This window comes from Lactuca sativa, chromosome 4 (assembly GCF_002870075.4).
Source record: "Lactuca sativa cultivar Salinas chromosome 4, Lsat_Salinas_v11, whole genome shotgun sequence".
Classification (NCBI taxonomy): domain Eukaryota; kingdom Viridiplantae; phylum Streptophyta; class Magnoliopsida; order Asterales; family Asteraceae; genus Lactuca; species Lactuca sativa.
In genome coordinates, this window is record NC_056626.2 from 373,328,836 (window position 1) to 373,349,314 (window position 20,479).

General features: G+C 28.7%; 1 protein-coding gene across 1 annotated transcript; it reads left to right on the top strand.

Annotated features, from left to right (window-relative positions):
• The first annotated feature begins 2,574 nt into the window (after window positions 1-2,574).
• LOC111893940 (pectinesterase 31) lies at window positions 2,575-6,080 on the top strand. The gene is made up of 6 exons (XM_023890021.2): window positions 2,575-2,901; window positions 3,136-3,240; window positions 3,334-3,411; window positions 3,483-3,670; window positions 4,911-5,084; window positions 5,743-6,080. The coding sequence occupies exons 1-6, from the start codon at window positions 2,662-2,664 to the stop codon at window positions 5,903-5,905; spliced, it is 948 nt and encodes a 315-aa protein (XP_023745789.1). The 5' UTR covers window positions 2,575-2,661; the 3' UTR covers window positions 5,906-6,080.
• Window positions 6,081-20,479: the final 14,399 nt, after the last annotated feature.

Below are 20,479 nucleotides of genomic sequence, written 5' to 3' on the forward strand. Positions count from 1 at the left end.
TTTCGATTATATAAGCAAGATAGTTGAAGGTAGAGACATCATTGTGAGTAGAGTACCATCCAAAGATAATCCAGTTGATCTGCTCACTAAACCATTATCACAGATCAAGCATGATGCTCATACTAGTTTTCTTGACATTAGATCTGCTAGTGATTTGATTTGATTTCACAATTTGTAGTTTGATCATTTGGAACATTTTTAGATATTATGCTCTTGTGATATTAATAATAAGTTACTATGTTTGTTCATGTTATCTATGTTCCTTTTTTTTTTTGCTTGTTTAGAATCACTTCCAGAATAATAATTTATTATTCAAAATTCCATAATCAGCCATGTTATTGGAAGATAGTAGTGAATTAAGATTTTCATAGTATTGATAGATTATTCATAGGGATGAACATATCAAAGCCTTATGACCAATACTGATGAGTGCTTGAAAATGGAGATTTTAAGTATTGGAGTAACCACGCTTAAAGATTACTCCATGGATCATGTCATGAGTAAATTAGGACGAATATGTTTTATATTCTTCAAATGAAAATGCATGAGGTTATGTTCTACAATTTGTTGTGTCTTGGTTTTACCCCAACGTTGTTCGTAATTGGCAGTCATACATTGTTTGACTAGATATATCATGAGAAATAGTATCGACCTATCTAGTCAAAGTTTATTTGATCCTTCTGCCAGAAATGGAGATGTAGATATCTTTGGGGCCCTCGTTGATTTGGTGTTGATAACAAATTCTTGGCCAAGCTGAGACTAAGTCGATTAGGTCCAATAATTACTCTGGAAGTCATCACAAGTCAATATCTGGAAACATAATTTTGAACCATGAGATTGAGGCTAAATCCATGTCTCTAGTTCATAATAAGATATCATGAAGATTAAAGGAATCAAAATTTATTAGTCTTAGGGTTGTTTATAGCACTGTTGCTATAAGTACAGTAGTCGCATTGGACTACCACTCATTGTTGTCTCTAGTAAGTATTATGACCGGTCAATTATTGATGCCTAAGTGCAAGTGGGAGCTGATAGATATTAGCACCCATAGTCATAACAAGCCCGATAATATTACTATAAATAACATTATCCTTTTGGGTTACATGCAAGAACAAAATAAAGTATATTAGAAAGATATTTATTTAAGGGACTTATTTTGTTAATTAATTAGTAGTAAATAGTAAATAAGTGAATATGGAATATTCCAAAATGATTTGAATACCATAGATAATTAGAATTAAGTTTGCTAATTATCTCTAGGGTTTCAAATCAGGTCCCTATAAATAGAGTGCTCCAAATCCGGTTATGACACTCGTGAAAAATACCTCTTAGTCTCAAAAGTTTGGAATCCTCAAAAACCCTAAGAAATCACGAAGTGAAGTTCCCACATTGTGGCAGGTTGTTTAACATGTCTTGCTCGGCCACATAATCAAGATTTCAGTTCTGTTTGAAGCTTATAGTTCGAGGGTTGCTTAGATCTGCTTGTGTCTTGTTTCTTGGGTGCAATTTCAGAAGAGGGACTCTACGTTGGGTTCCCTAGTCCATTCAAATGACTCGTCAAAAAAAGAAACATACAAAGAACGCAAAGGTATGATTCCATTCTATTATGTCCTAATGAGTTGCATAGATTAGTTAAGTTAGATCTAGTTGTTTCGAGTCTTAGATCATAATTGTTTATTATTTCCGCTACCCAATGATTGATCTTGGATAGGCTCGAAACTCATCACTAACCTTGCAAGTCTTGTTTTGTTTTCAAAAAAAATGCACACACAAAATTTATTAGTTTTATTAATCATGACATTTTTATCGGTGAGAAACTCCTTAGTACAATTGGTTAGAGCCTCTGGTCCTTAAACTAATAAATCATATCATTATTTTTGGTAATTGTCTTATGCAATTAAATATAAATATATTTTAACGATTATGATGTTTTTATTTGAAACAAAATATATCTTATACAATTAAATATAAAGATAGATTAATAACTGTGATGTGTTTATTTAAAAACATTCGTAACATCCGTTTTTATAATTTATAAATCTTCATCTAACAAATAAATAAATGTTTATTATATGAATTCATAAACAAAAACTAATATAATAAAATAATAGTATTTCTTTTAGAACACCGAAACATGTGTTTGGTTAATATTCTTACAAAATTGAAAATTATTGTTTACTTTATTTGTATAAAAAATCATCATTTGCTATTAAAATTTAGATAATTTTAAAGTTGATAGTTAGACTTTAGAAAATTTAATTTATTATTATTATATTTCAATTTTAGTTTATATCTATATGACATTTCATGTAAATTTATATATTTTAAAAACTTATCAGTTGTATCTTAACTTGCCTACTATTTTTATCAAACACATTCATATGTTCCAAATGTGATATTTTGGGAATATCACTTATATTTTTTAATAATTATGGTTATAAAATCTTTTAACTAAAATAATCTAATGGTGTAATTTAACAAGATGAGCAAAGGTGGCGGTGTGAACTAGATTTTTCATTTGGAGGGCCCACAATCTCCACCACCACAGATATTACTATAAATTCATGGATTCCATAGTTTTTCTTCTCATCACTCAAGAACACCTTCCACCACTTTGTATCGACGGCATAGTTCACCGGAGGGATCAGTCGGAGACTGATAATGGCGAAAGTAATCAAGGTGGCGAAGGATGGAACCGGCAACTTCTGGAATCTGCAAGATGCAATCGACAGCATACCACTCGAAAACAAAGCCCGAACTTATATCACTCTCTCTCCAGGAACCTACTTGCAGCCGATCCACATACCAAAGAGGAAAAATCTCATCACCATCACCGGAGTGAACCCTGAACTCACTATTATCACCTGGTACAACTGCGCCACCAAAATTGAGCATCACAAGGTTTGAATTCTTCCTTAAATCGACAACGATAAGCCTTTGATTAACCACATTTTACGTTTCTATCGATATCTGATCATCTGATCAGTTTCATGCCATCAATTTATGAGCTTCTTTTTGCACAAATTAACGAATCGAATATCTTTTGCTACTAATTATTCGAAAGTAGCTTGTTTTCACAAATGGAATCTGATACTTGATACTTCCTGATTTGCAATTGATGTTCATCTGAAACAGCCAGCAAGCCTGATTGGAACAGGAACGTTTGGATGTGGTAGCGCCATTATTGAAGGAGACGACTTCATTGCTGAAAACGTCACATTCGAAAACAATGCCCGAGAGGTTCTATTTCTTCTTCTTCTTCTTCTTCCATAACTTCAATTACATACAAGATCAAATTTGTTTGTTCTTACGAATAACAACTTTTCAATTCAGGGTTCCCACCAAGCTGTAGCTGTGAGAGTTTCAGCTGATCGATGTGCTTTCTACAACTGCAGATTTCTTGGATTTCAGGTAAACTTTTTACAAATTTTCACACATCAATCAATCTTGAAATTGAGTTTAAAGATTTAAGATTTTTGCAGGATACCCTTTATTTGCATATGGGGAAACATTATTTTAAAGATTGTTATATCGAGGGAAGTGTGGACTTCATTTTTGGTAATAGCACAACTTTATTTGAACATTGTCAAATCCACTGTAAAGCAGCTGGTTATGTAACTGCCCACTCTAGAACATCTTCTCAAGAAACAACTGGTTTTGTATTCCTCAGGTTACTTTCTCAACTTATATTTATGACAACATAAAAAAATTTATCCTAATACCCCAAAGTTTTCACTTTTCATATAATAACCATTAAATTTTGCAATACCCAACGTCAAATTCAATATTTATTGCAAAATTGGTCCCCTCTATATTTATGCAGTTTTTTTAGATTTTTTTTCTTAATTTTTAAACCATTTATTTTGGAGAATCTCTCCACATACACTTCATTTTCATACTAAGAGGCTCCTTTGTAAAAATGGTATTTTGAAGATGCCCATGTTTTTTGAAAAGAAATTATGATTTTTACAATAATAATTAATATGAATGATTTTGAATTATATGAAAACAATTTTGTAGTATACGTATAAAAGTTTCCTATTATAATAATTTATTTTACTAATCTAATATACTTTTATGGTGGGTAATGTTTTAAATACCGAAATTTTAGTTGAACCGGTCTGGTGACTAGTTCCTTCTACAACAACCGGGTTGAACCGGTTTATAAAATTTTCATGTTTTTTTTTTAGTTTTTTCTTTCTATAAAGAAAAATTATCAATGATCTAATATTGAGTTCTTTATCATTTTGAGGGTCTATAAAGTTATAGCCGATATGAACATAAGAATCAAGTCAAATGTTATCTTGATTATCTCATATTCATTTTTCAAATTGCAACGAATGGATCTGGAATTTGTTATGACTTACAGAGTGAAAAATACTACTAAATTTTGTTATGCAAAATGTCTCATTTCCAAATGTTTTTGTTCAATTTAACTAGTTTAACTGAGTTTTTGTAAAAGGCGTTTGGTTCATTCTGATTCAGAAATAAAATAAAACTGATGTCAATTGAACTGTTTCCCTTTTCAATTCAACCGAAAGGAGTTTTTAAAACATTGATAGTGGGAAGTGGGAACCATACAAAAAAAAGGAAAAAGAAAAAGAAAAGCAAATAGTAAACTTCACCTTTGGGCCTATTTGGAAGAAAAAAAAAGGAGATGATTTTTTTTTCATGTATGACAATTGGTGCTTTAAAATGTTATACTGTACAACTATATAATGTATAAATTGTTATATATGACAAAAAACTGGTTTCTACTAATCACTTCCAAAAGAAAGACTATTTTGTGGCAAATCATTTGCCATAGTTGTTAACTTTGTTTTTTTTTCTTAAAATTGAATTGATTGAAACTTTAATTAGTTGTAAGCATGTGTTATATATGAAATGTAGAATTTGTGTGGATGTTGTAGGTGTGTGATAACAGGCACCGGGGGGATGCATTGCTCATATCTTGGACGGCCATGGAGACCTTTTAGTAGGGTGCTTTTTGCGTTCACATACATCGATTCTTGTATCAAAAATGAGGGTTGGCATAATTGGGGCAACCATGAGAATGAGAAAACTGCTTGCTTTTACGAATACAAGTAAATACTATTTTACACTTATATATCTAAAAAACAAATGATATTCATCAATCTTAACAATTTAAACAAATGAGAAGTTAAGGAAAAAAAAATAAAGGCAAATAAGTGAAAAGTTAGTATTTTAATACATAAAGATTTTTTTTTTTGAATAAATGACTTATAATTTTTTAAGTAAATTACATTTTTGGTCCCTAGGTATAGCTGTTATTTCAATTTTTTCCCAAAAAAGTTATCTCTTGCAATTTTGGTCCATATTAAGGTTTTTGTAAAGCTTTTGGTCTATGGTTTAAATATAAAGACTATTTTTTCAACAAATTTTGCAAAAGATAGTTATACTTGGTAACCAAAAATAATCTTTTTACTAAAAACATGGATAAAAAATGTTACAAGAACCAAGAATAAGGGCTAAAATTGCAAGAACTTTTTTTTTTTTTTTGAGATCAAATAGGGTCAAATAAATGTAATTTACTCTAACTTTTTTTTGGAAAATAAAGATACAAATGGGAAAATGATAGAAAAAAATATGAATGAATACAAATTTGTAAGCACTTATGACTTAATAAGGAAAGTTCTTCAAACTTTCTGTATCATGTCATTCTTGTTAAGTCTATTAAATAAAAGAATAAATATTATCCTAATTTTTTATAAAAAATTGTAGATGTATGGGGCCCGGAAGTTGGGCTGATAAACGTGTGTGGTGGGGGAAACAACTAAGTGACCGTGAAGTCGAACCATTTCTGAATCATACTTTCATTGATCCGGACCGCCACAAGCCTTGGCTCTGGACAAAATTCGGTCATCGGGTACCCTATTCTGCTTAATACACACTTCACATGTTGATTATGATATCTTTGTGATTTTATTTAAATGTCTTTGTTTGTACCTATCAATTGATTGTATGTTTTATTCACTCGATATTTGTTGAGATGATTTGATATGTAACATATCATTATGTCGAATGTTTGAGGATAAATAAGATTGTGTATTATTGCTTTTTTTTTATTCTAAAAAGAATTGCAAGCACTTTATAATTAAGTTGTATGCTCTAAAAATGTTACTTTATATATATATATATATATATATATATATATATATATATATATATATATATATATATATATATATATATATATATATATATATATATATATATATCTTCTCTAATAAATGAAGGTTTTTTTTGCCACTTGTCACTCTTACATTAATTTGGACACATGTAATTTTTTGGTATTTTTGAATAATTTTTTTTTCCATTTGTCAATTTCTATTTTTTATCTTTTCTTAATTAACAATCAAATTTACACACCAATTACTAATTGCCTTAATTAAAAATAGTCAATAAATTACAATATTAGTACTTATATATTGTATTTAATATGTTTCCTTTTAAATTCAAATTTTAAATTTCAAATCTAAAATTTTAAATTTAAATAAATTTTTGTTTAAACATTTATATATATTTTTTATTTTACCAAACCCGTATAACATACGGGTCTCACAACTAGTATATATATAAAGTAACATTTTTTGCCACATGTCAATCTCTCATGAGTTTTGACACTTGTCATTTTGTGGTATTTTTGAAATAAATATTATTCACTTGTCAATTTTTGATTTGTTTCAATTTTTAAAATTAAAGTTATATACTTATATATGTAAAGTATTAAATATCATATATATGATATTAAATTGCAATAAATACATTTCTTCCTTTTTTATTTAAAGTTGTACATTAAAAATATTTTTTATTTACACTTTAATTTAATGTTTAATCTTTTTTTAAAATCAACCCGTGTATTACACGGATCTCACAACTAGTATATATATATATATATATATATTTGTTGGTTAACATATAAGATCATATAGCAATCACTTGCAAATTTTAGTTTGTTGGGATTGTTTATTTAAGTTATTTATTTGTTTAAATCGGTTTGATACCGATAATAAACAGATTTTAGTCTTTGGATTGGTAAAGATTTACAACTATTTATTGACTTAAATAAGGATTAGTGAATAAGTTGGTTTATTTCTATATATTTAAAACTTCTTATTTATGTTAGGAACCCAATTACTTATTTAACCTTATCATAACCTAATATTTCATATATATATTTAATTTCTCTACATTATACAGTGTTTTGAAAACCGGACCGGACCGGCCGGTCGAACCGGTCCAACCGGGAACCGGCAAGGCTACCAGTTTTATAAAGGCAAAAAACCGTTTGTAAACCAAACCAGAAAAAACCGGCGGTTTTCTTTTGAACCGGAAAAAACCGGTGTGGTTCAACCGGTAACAAAACCGGTTTTTGAACAAGTTTGGCTTACTCACGCCTAAGAAGAAAGCCGGCTCAAAGGAACCAGCTAATTCAATGACGCGTCAATTTATCTTCTATGCTGTGGGAATACTCATTTTTATAAAGTGACACTGCCTTCTAATTCTTTTTACCCGTGAATGTGGGATGTAAGCCAAAGTTTATACTGCAGTTCCTTTACAAACCAATTTGCACACATTAAATATATTTGCTTCAACACCACACATTATATATATTTAGATTAGATATTTAGACTGTTTATTTTTGAAATAACTACATATTTTATATATATACACTTCATAATTATAATGTAAATATATAAAACACACACTACATATATTTAATATACATATATAAAACACACTACAATATATATATATATATATATATATATATATATATATATATATATATATATATATATATATATATATATATATATATATATATATTCACGGTTTTTCCGGTTTTTGGGACCGGTTCAACCGGTCGGACCAATTGAACCATCGAACCGGTAAGACAGCCGGTTCGATGTCCGGTCCGGTTTTCAAAACCTTGATATTATACACTGCTTTGCTCTTTCTTTTTCTTATCCGTGTTGTGTTTTTAATCGATGGCTTTGTATTATCGTATTGTTTTGCATCATTAATTGTTCTAATATAATACACATGCATTCTTGGATAGATGTGTTCAATCAGATGAATAATTTTGATTCAATTTTGATATGTTTAATTTCGCAACATGAATAATTTTGATTAAATTTCTATAACTTTTAGGTCATTAAGCATGTGGATATAATGATACTTTCACTGATTAATATTGTTGTATCAACAACCATTAAGCATTAGACCATCTTTAACCCTTACTTTAAAGTAGAGATGAGCATTAGAACCGCCAGAAACGGAACCGGACCGGAACCGAACTTGGAACTGGACCGGAACCGGAATTGGTAATAGGACCCGGTTACCGGTTTTCTAATTTTATGAAAACCGGAACCAGTTTGACATTTTTCTTATTTTTTAAAATTTACATAGCTCACTCATATCAAGTTGGAATTATATAATTTTTTTTTCCAACATGTAATTTGGAGTTTGTAATTTATTTTTTTCCTGTACAAACATATGTTTTTGTTATATATTGAATCAAACTTATGCCTCGAAAGAAAAGAATATCGATGTTGCGTTTTTTCTATTTCAATATTTATTTAATTTTTTTAATTTGTCCTATTTTTTTTAAATGTGCATAACTCATTCATATGACATCGGAATTACTTAATTTTTTTCATCATGTAATTTGGTGTTTGTACTTCATTTTAGACTATAATAATACATATTTTGGTTAGATATTGAATCAGTTATAGACCCCGGAAGACAGCATATCAATGTTGCGTATTTTCTGTTTCAGCATTTTTTTTCTTTTTTTTGGAATTCGTCCGCTTTTAAAATGCGCATAACTCACTCATATAAAGTTGAAATTACTTGATTATTTTTTCATCATGTAATTTAGTGTTTATACATCAATTTAGAATGTAAAACATCATAATTTTGTTAAATATTGAATCATTTACAAGCTCCGGAAGATAACATATCATCTATAATATTTTAGCCAATTCTAGGTTGAAAAATAACCGAAAAAACGGAACCGAAACCGGAATCAGAACCGACGGTCCAGTTCCCGGTTCTTATAATATAGAAAAAGTGGTTCCGGTTCCGAACCGGTCCAGTTCTAAAGTTCATCCCTACACTAAAGTCCTCAAACTCATACTATATTTAATACAAAAAAAATATTCTAGATATATTGTTCTTTATTCAACATTATATCCAGTGTTACACTAAAATCCAACACTAGATATAGCGTTAAATTAAAATCTAACATTATGTACAGCGTTAGGTATAGTATAGAGTTTAAGCATTATAGTATAATTTATAGTGTAAAAATGAATTTTTAATGTAGGGTTGGATATGCGCTTAAGCATGTAGATATAATGATACTTCAATAATATATCAACCATTACATATTTAACACCCCCTCCGATCCCAAAATTATTCTTTATGGACAAATAACACATAAACTAAGGAAACATTAATTATCATTATTTTTAATAAATGAAATTATAATTGTAGCATTTTGTTGCATTTAATTACATGGTAGTTGTATTTAATTATATGGTAGTTTAATTAATAATGATGGTATTTTGGTAAATTGATATTTATTTTTAGAAATAAACTATTATTTTTGGACAACCAAAAAGAAAATATTAACTATTAATAGGGTACGGAGGGAGTAATATATTTAAAGATGTGGTAGGTTTAATAAAATAAATGACAACACAAGTTCGTATCGTAATGATCACCATCTTTATATAAATATAGAAAGAGATAAAGTTGTTTAAGTCGTAACTCCGTCTAAAAAAAGATATTTCTATTGTTATTATTATAGTATTTTCATGAAAATATTTTCTTTGATGCTATTAATATCAATACTAACAATAATCTTGCAAAATACTTTTCAGATGCATATTTTTATTATATAATAATTATTTCTGGGAAATCTTATTAACATAATCGAAGTTGCAATTTTTTATTTTATTAATTTTCTATTAAAATTATTATTATAAATAACAAAGATAAACCATGCTAAAACATATATATATATATATATATATATATATATATATATATATATATATATATATATATATATATATATAAATATATATGTTTTAGCATGGTTTATCTTTGTTATTTATAATAATAATAATAATTTTGTTGTTACATTTCATACACTTATTACTTTTATCACATGTCATTTTATTGTCTTTTTGCATTTTTTTTAAAATTTCATATAATATTTAATGCAATAATTGTAATGAATGTAATCAAAATTTATATTAATTTTGTTAACGCAACTTTGCATCTAATTTTAAAATTTCTAAACTAAAGCTCAATTATTTCATTTGTTTAATTATTTAAATTATTTGTTTAAATTTGAAAAATAGATAAGCATTTTAATTTCATTAATTCAATAGTTTTCTTATTTTTCTTAAATTCAAACCCTTAAATGTTTAGAATTGCATACTTAACTTTTTTTTTAATAAATTCATGTAACACATGGGTCTCAAAACTATATATATATATATATATATATATATATATATATATATATATATATATATATATATATATATATATGGCTAGGTTATTTTGTTTTTTTACATTTATTGTATGCTAGAATGCACGAATAGAAATTTAGTAAATTAAATAATTATGGATATTAAATGATTTCCATAATTATATGTATATTAAATGATATCCATAATTATATTTCTCTTTTTATGGAAACTAATTAAATCCGTCGTTAATGTCAGCAATAACATTCTTTCAGAATGAACTTGCGTCTAGATTTTTATATATGTGTTCGTACTTTGTTTCAAAACTCAATCACTTAAAATACAATAAAGTTGTATGGAATATGAAGAACAGGAGTGTATTCTACTAGAATACACTCTCATTCTGCTGTAATATACTCTCATTCTTCTAGATATGAATTTATTCTGAAAGAAAATATTATAGTTGACATTAATGACGAATTTAATTAGTTTTCATAAATATGAGTTATAAGTATGGATAGTATTTAATATACATATAATTAATACTAAATTCTTATTGGTGCATTCTAGCACACAATAGATGGGAAAAACATTTGAACATACATCTCTCTCTCTCTTTCTCTCTCTCTCTCTCTCTCTCTCTCTCTCTCTCTCTCTCTTTCTCTCTCTCTTTATATATATATATATATATATATATATATATATATATATATATATATATATAACACTTATATTTTTGAGATTTGTATACTACACAAGTTTATTATAAAAAAATTATACATTATATATATATATATATATATATATATATATATATATATATATATATATATATATATATATAAGCATTATGCCATTCTTCTTCATTTTATAGGTATAAGTAGAATTTTTCAATACTAAAAAACTACTTTATTCTTATTATATTTTTGTAACTGATAAGCTATTTCAAACGTTTTTTATAAAATTTTATTTTGATACCAGATAAACTAATAAACACTTATATAAAAAAAATAAGATTTTACTTTAATAAACAATCTCAAACACGGGAAAATATATCGATTCATATAAGATATTATCTCTAAGTAAATGGTTAAAGTTTTAAATTTAAAAAGATCGTTAAAATGAGCCAAAAGTTATTCACGATTCAAAAAAAAGTATTTTTTTTCTTTCTATCTTTGATGTTATTTATATCATTTTTATCATTAATTTTGCAAATTATTTTTCAGCTGTATATTTTTATTATATAATATATTTTTCAAGTAATCTTATAAACATAATTGGAGTTGCAATTTTTTATGTTATTAATTTTCTATTAAATTTATTATTATGAATAACAGAGCTAAACCATACTAAAAAAATGATATATATATATATATATATATATATATATATATATATATATATATATATATATATATAGGCTTATGTTATTTTGTTTTTACTAACTATTGTGTGTCAAAATGCACAGATCTGGACCAACGGATGGAATTAATCAATGGATATGATTTGAAAGTGTATTATATTACAATGGGATAACATGTATCATATAATCACACAAATTTTAACAAAAGGGTATTTTAGACAATTCACTATATTTATAAAAGGAAATTTTCGGGTTTTTAGGAATAATTAATTACCCTAATTTTAAAAATATGATTTTTTTAATTAATTAACTTTTAATTCAAATGTAATTTGTAAATATAACTGATTTTATTCTATCAAAATATTTTTTGCTAGAATGATGTTTTTTCAGAGTTTTATTCTATTAGAATATTATTGAAGAATAATACAATTCTTGAATTTGAGGTTGAAGAATAATAACATTCTAATATATTCTTATACATCCGAACTTAAATACAAATTCATACATATTCTTACAAAGTAAAAGTCTTACACATTTTAATATAATTATACATATTCTAAAAGAATATCAACAAAAATGAATAAAATTCTTAAAAAATAACAACATTCTTAAATTCTGAGTATGATCAAACTTTATTCATTCTTCAAGTTATTCCTATTAGGTCTTCAACGCATTCTTCTAGCCATTCCTATCAAAAATACAATAAAAACTAATAATGGTTAAAAACATGTTACTTGCAATTAATTAACACTTTATATATTTTGGTAGAATACATAGAATATGAATGAATACATCGAATACATTCAGAAACATATATTTTATTTTGGCAGAACACATTCTGACAGAATAGATAAAATTCATTCAAAAGTTACTGCTAATAATATTTTAGATTCCAAATATACAAGAACGAGGGACAATAGAAATTGGAATTCAAAATCACAAATTGAACCAAAATAATACAAAGACAAATTAATTACCTTTTTAAACAACTACATAAAACATGTGTTGTTAGTAATTCTAACAGAATGCATACCACAAATTAATTACTTGTTTGAATGTACAATGTTCTCCATGTTATCATTCAAAACATTGAAGGGTTGCATACATAAATAGAACAATCATATAAGATTCTTGATTTTGGTGTGATGGACAGAAACAATAAGCCAACTCCCTCTTTTCCATTCATATGAATAACCGGAGCAAAACATATTAAATCTAAGTCTAGTGTAGCATAAAAAGTAATCTAATGCAAAAATACTTGTAATAATATTTCTTACGCTAATTATATATATTCCGCATTTGAGATTCAAACCCATTGATACTTACATGTAAATTAGATAAAGCACTTTTGTTATTAAAATCTATATTTAAAGGGAAAACTACAATAAAGTCTCTACATATTGGTCTCAAAATCGATTTAGTCCTTATATTTTTTTTTATTCAATTAAGTCTCAAATACTGGTAATAGTATTCAATTTAACCCTTTGACCCGGTCAACAGGTCATCCAACTTTCAAAAATTACACTTTTGGCCCAGATTTCAAAATTTATTACAAATTTGGTCCAAAATTTACATTTTTGGCCCAGATTTTAAATTTTTTTACAAATTTGGTCCAAAATTTACCCTTTTTGCCCAAATTGTAGAATTTTATTATGAATTCATCCTAACTTTAGTTTTTTTTTACAACTTTTTATTCTCAAAATTTTGTTTTTAATATGTTTTTTCTTTAAAACTCATATTTATACAAAAAAAGTTTGTTTATAATTAGATCTTTAAAACTCATATTCTCAAAATTTTTAATATGTTTTTTCTTTAAAACTCATATTTTGTTTATAATTAAATATTTCATATACAAAAAAAGTTTTTTTTGTATAAATATGAGTTTTAAAGAAAAAACATATTAGAAACAAACTTTTGAGAAAAAAAGTTGTAAAGAAAACTAAAGTTAGGATGAATTCATAATAAAATTCTAAAATTTGGGCAAAAAGGGTAAATTTTGGACCAAATTTGTAAAAAAAAAATTAAAATATGGGCTAAAAGTGTAAATTTTGGACCAAATTTGTAATAAATTTTGAAATCTAGGCCAAAAATGCAATTTTTGAAAGTTGGATGACCTGTTGACCGGTTCAAAGGGTTAATTGAATACGATTACCGGTATTTGGGACTTAATTGAATAAAAAATATATAAGGGCTAAATCGATTATGAGGCCAATATGTAGGGACTTTATTGCAGTTTTCCCATATTTAAATGTCTCTCCGTGAAACTTACAATTTGTCTCGTACAAATTGATTTATTAGAAAATGCATTTGAAATATAGCATAGAAATGTTCAGTTTCTAGGAAATAGAATAAAAAAATAGTCGCATACTTTTTGCTACTTCATTCAGTGGCAGGGTTTATAAATGGTGCCCAAAGAATTTTGAGGGAAAGTCAATACTAGCCGAATTAATAACAATCAATTTCCATGATATTATTGAGATATAAAAATCTTGATAATGTCATTGATAGAGCAATTTCCAGAAGTTAATTACAACATAGATTAGTTTACCTCTCCTCCACAACATATGAAGATAATGACGTTGGTGCTCGACGATGTATTGGGCGGCAATGGTTGTCGGCCTTGGGGAGGGGAAACAAAGTATACGACAATGTTGATGGTGATGAAGGGTCGGTGTTTTGTAGGGTTAACAAACAAATTACCCTAATTTAATAAGGATATTAAATGTTTTAAATATTTACCATAATTAAGTGTAGCCAAAATTACTATTACACCCTTTTATGATTTATTATTGAATTTTATTTTTCTTAATTTTGATTGGTTGTTAGAAGCACACAATAATTATTGAAAACATCTGAACATAATTCTCTCTCTCTCTCTCTCTCTCTCTCTCTCTATATATATATATATATATATATATATATATATATATATATATATATATATATATATATATATATATATATATCATTTTTTTTTCATTTTACATGTATAAGTAGATTTTTTCAAGACTAAAAAAACATTTATATGCTTATTATGTTTTGATAACCGATAAGGTAATTCAAACACTTTTTATTACATTTAGTTTTGACACCAGATAAACTGATAAACACTTGTATAAAAAAAAGTTTGTTTTTAAATAAGCAATCTCAAATACAAAAAAATATATAGATTCAAATAAGATATTATCTCTAAGTAAGGATTAAATGTTTAAATTAAAAAAAATCTAAAGATAAAATGAACTGAAAGTATGTTACTTTGAGTCTTTCTTTAAAAGATATTATATTTTCAATAATATAACTTTTATAATATAGTTATTCCTAATTAAAAAAGTTTGTTATTTTTAGTCTTTCTATAAAAGAAATTATATTTTCAATAATATAACTATGTGTATTCATGTTATACAAGAATATATATATATATATATATATATATATATATATATATATATATATATATATAATTTTTTTGTGTAGTTTAGCTTTGTTATTTATAATAATAATTTTAATAGAAAATTAATAACATAAAAAATCGATTATGTTATAAGATTTCTTTGAAAAAATTTATTATATAATGAAGACAAAATTGCAAGAATGGTCCATGTGGTATGGCAAAACTAACATGTTTGGTCGAAAAAAGTTTGGGCTCACAAGTGTGGTCCAATAGTTTGGTTTGTTGCGAGTTTGGTCCAATGGCTTAACAACCATTACCATGCTCCCGTTAATTTCCACATCCCCCCCCCCTCATGTGAGGGTATTTTAGTCCATTCATTCGTGTAATGTTTCCGCAAAAGATTAACAAAGCAGTTCGTCTCCTCATTTTCTGATCGTCGTCAACAAAACCCTAGACGTAAGTTCTGCTCTATGAGTTACGATTTGTAGAGAATAGTGGTGTATGAACATACCAATGTAGTATATAAGGTTATTAAACAAACCCTTCAACTCCAAGGCTGCTTATGGTACGTAATTTTCCATATTTTCCTCCATTGAGTACTTGATTTCTTTGAAACAACTCCAACTGAGGTCGTTTTCTTTTTATTGTTTTGAAGATGGACACCCAACATTATTTACCATTAAGTTGTACCATGGATGTGAGTTCAACAAGTACTTTGATGTCTGTTACGTCGAGGAAAGTGAAAACTATGTTGGCATTATGGATATAGATGAGTTTTCAATTTATGAACTCAATGCAATCATGAAAGGTTTAAGATATAGGGTCCCTCTTGTTATATACTATCATTTCCTTGTGACTGGTGGAGACTTCCACTTTGGGAAATGATGAATATGCTGTTAACTTTGCTCAGTATGTGAGTGAGCACAAAGTCATGAAGGTATACACAGAACACGGTGAGACAAGACTATTCACCTATTTCTTGAATTCTAAACCTGTTACGAAGGTTACCCTTGTATCGTTAGATGATATTCTGGAGGATGTGCAACACATTGATGACGCTCATGATGACCAATTAGATGAAGCACTTGTGTTGCCTAACCCTAATGATATTTTAGTTGATGTGATGCCCACTCCACCAAACCAAACTAAAATCCAAGGAAATGAAATATTTCAAGTCGTGTCCTTATCACCTGAGTATAATAAGAGAAAGGTTTGGAGGAAGGACGGAAGGATGGCATCTTGTAGTAAGAAATTATGCTTGGATGATATTGGTGAGAATGAGCAAATAGCCAAAGACTTTATTGATGTAGCTACTAATTTTGATCTTAGACTATACCAACAAATATTACAGAGCAATATTGACAAAGAAGTTCTCATTTTTCAGAATGTGGATGAAGTCAATGAACCTTGGGTGAATGAAGTAAATGAACCTTACATGGACGAGACCAATGAACCTCAGGTAAATGATTGGAATGCACCTATGATGAATGAGGTGAACCAACTGCAGATGAATGACTTTTGGGATTTTGACTTTCAAACTAATACTTGTGTCCAAGATGAAAGTGAATATGAGTTTTAGTCTAACATGGATAGTAGTGGAAAACACAATGTAGATTAGCTTGAAAGTGAAGAAGGAAGTGAAATAGACCATGAAGATGATAGCGGGGATAATGATTATTGGGTGGGTGAAGATAATGTTGTTGATGATGTTGAAGTTGATATGAGAGATTTTAAAATGAGCATTGATATAGAAGCCTAGTTCTTGGATAAAAGGTCTTGGAATTCAAGACAACATGAGAGTGATGAAGAACCTGATGAGTTAGATGTCATTGAAAATGATGCTTTTGATTCTATGGATGATGATTCTAATCAGGACAGGAAAAGAAGAGCAATTATGAAACAACTAAGCAAGGGAAAAAGTTTCCCTTTAGGTGAGGTGCATCAGTGTCATTTTAAAATAGGTCAAAAGTATAACGATAAGCATAAGTTGAAAGAGAAAATCAAAATGAATACATTGGAAACAAAAAAGAATATTTCCTTTAAAAAATGATAAATGTAGATTGAGGGACATATGTAAGGGTGTTGTGGCATTTAGTAATGATGCAGTTGGTGGGCCTACCCATGCTGAGAAAAGTAAAGGGAAAACTAAGGTGAAAAGTAAAAAAAAAAAAAAACAAAAAAACAAAAAAAAAAACAAAAAGGGGTAGTTTAGGAAAAAGTAGATTCTTCTTGTCCTTGGATGTTACAAGCTTCAAGGTCTATAGTGGAAAACCTTTGGTACATTAAAACTTATGAACACACACACTTGCATGAATACAAGGAAGATTAGAGATGCAACGGAAAATTTTATGTCCAAAGAAATTATGGATCGGGTAGAATCCAACTCCACTGTCCCAGTTAAAGCTCTTCAAGACCAGCTACAGAAGAAGTATGGAGTGGATTTCTCTATTCATAAAGTTTTTAGAGCTAAAGTAGATGTAAAAAAGAACACGGTAGGTGATTACAAAAAGCATTATAAAGTTCTGAGAGCCTATATCCTTGAGTTTCAGTCAGCCAATCCTGATACCACAGTCAAATTAGAACTTGAAGATGTTTTAGAACCCACTATGCTCAATTACACTTCAAGATGTTTCAAAATACTTTATGTCTATTTAGAGGGGATGAAGAACAGCTTCAAAGCTTGTTTAATAGATTTATTGGGATTAGATGGGGATCACATTAAAGGACCTTATCCAAGCCAGATCTTAACTACAGTTGGATTAGATTACAACAATGTCATACACCCACTTGCATATGCCATTATAGAGACTGAAAATTGTCAAAGACGGAAGTGGTTCCTTGAATGTCTTGGAGATGACTTGAATCTAAATGTTATGTCCAACTTCACTTTTGTTAGTGATATACAAAAGTTAAGGGTTATTTATTTTTTATTTTTAATCTTTATTTGTTAACCTAGTTAAATACTAACTATATGTAATTTGTTGACAGGGTTTCCTACAAGCACTAAAAGACTTGTTCCCATGTGTTGAACATAGGTATTAAGGAATACAAAGATCACCTTTGGGACCGTGCCACAGTTACAACATTGCCAGATTTTAACCATTACATACACCAATTGAGTTTATATTGCAACTCAGCATGTAAATGGTTGAAGTCAATACCACCACAACATTGGGCAAAAAGCTATTTCACAGCTAAGCTATTTATATTGACAAATTGTATCCTTAGCTAACATTATGACATTTTTGCCTTTTTCATAGGGAGAGAAACCATAGACACGATATTAAACAACTTTTGTGAGGTGTTTAATGGTAAGCTAGTTGATGAGAGAGACAAACCAATTATTAACCGCTTGGAGTTTATTAGGGAGTACATGATGAAGAGGATATGAAATATCCTTAAGGTGCAATAGAAGTGTATAGGCCCACTCACCCCAACAGCAACAAAGACCATGGAGAAGAATGAAACAGCAGCTACTCGGTACATTGCAGACTAGTGTGGTGAAGAAAAATACCAAGTCAAAGGCCCATGAAATGATCAACATGTTGTTGATATGTGTGAAATGGTATGCATCTGCAAAAAATGGGAATTAACAGCCATCCCTTGCAAGCATGTGATTTATGTCTTGTTTAACAAAGCAGACCATGGTGAGCATGTAGAAGAGCTCTACACTTATGTCCACTAGGTGCACTAGCTACAAACATGGAAAACTACTTATGGGTACAAAGTGTAACCAATTAAAGGTCGGGCAATGTGGCTTAGAAGTGAGTTTCTAATGAAAATCACACTTTCTCCGACACTGTAATTAACCTAGGAGGACCAAGAGGAGGATAAGGGAATCCATGGAGGAGAGAATTCAAAGCAAGAGTCAAAGGTTAGAAGCTAGTCCCAGTGAGATTCATGGTCATGGACCATGTGATAGTAGGAAACTAACAAGAAACTTTTTTAGCGTGACTTGTAGTAAGTATGGAAACAAGGGTCACAATTTCCAGACATGTAAAGGTCCGAGTGGGAATTGATGGACTATAGCCTGAACTAGTATTGCATTTGGTTTTATCTTTTGGTTTGACTATGTTAATGTGTTATGAATTACACCTTATGAACAACTTTGTATTTTTTTTGGTGTGTTTTTGTTTACTCCTATATGTTAGGATGTCTTTTGTTGCAGTAGCTATGTTTTCAATTAACTAGGTGAGATGCATTTTGAACATAGTAATAGCTATTATGTCTTTAGTATGCTTTTGTGTTTAGTTATTTACAAAATGGATGCATTCTATTTATTTCTTTACAATGTTATGTACACGAAAAAATCCATTATTGGTTAATACATACCAACTTTTCAGTATCATTAATTTTCGTTACAACAAGGTTCTACATTTGCAAAAAAAACTACCCAAACTAGTTACATTTCCCATCATTTCCTTTTTTTTTTTTTTTGACAAAAACAACCAAACTAGTTATAACATGAATACCAACATTTTTGGACTTACAACATGAGCACCAACAACAACGAAAAAGATCCAACTATAAACTAGGTAATACTTCAGCGTAGTTGTTTGTTCTTTAATCTTTTCCAATGCTTTTTCATGCTTAGTTGCTTGTTCTTTAATATCCTCCACTGCTTTTTGCAACTTATTGATTGTCCTAAGCATACCAGGTATTATACCTTTGGAATGAGCAAACATGGGTTCATCAGACCACCCAATAAACCCATATGTTGAATTGTTGAAAAAAGAGAAGAAAGAAACAATAGATGATCAAGACCAAAGTTCAAAAATTGATTTATGCAACTTACTTACTAGCTCAGGACATCCCTAAAATCGACAACCTGGGTTACGATCTGTCCACGATGTTCAAATTATGGTCAACTCTCTGCAGAAGCACATCACCGTTGTCGTTGGAGACAATGAAATCACAGACGGGAGTGAGCGTTAGGGCTTGTTGCTGGAGACAAAAATAGAGATATTGTAGTCTCTTTGTAGACTAAATAATAATAAAATAATATAGAAGAATTCATGAATGGACTAAAATACCCTCACATGAGGTGGGCATGGGGGAATTAATGGGAGCGGGGGAATTAATGGGAGCATGGTAACGGCTGTTAAGTTATTGGACCAAAATCGCAATAAAACCAAACTATTTGATTGCCCTTGCGAGCGCAAACTTTTTGGATCAAACTTGCTAGTTTTGACATATTGTAGGAACCATTCTTGCAAT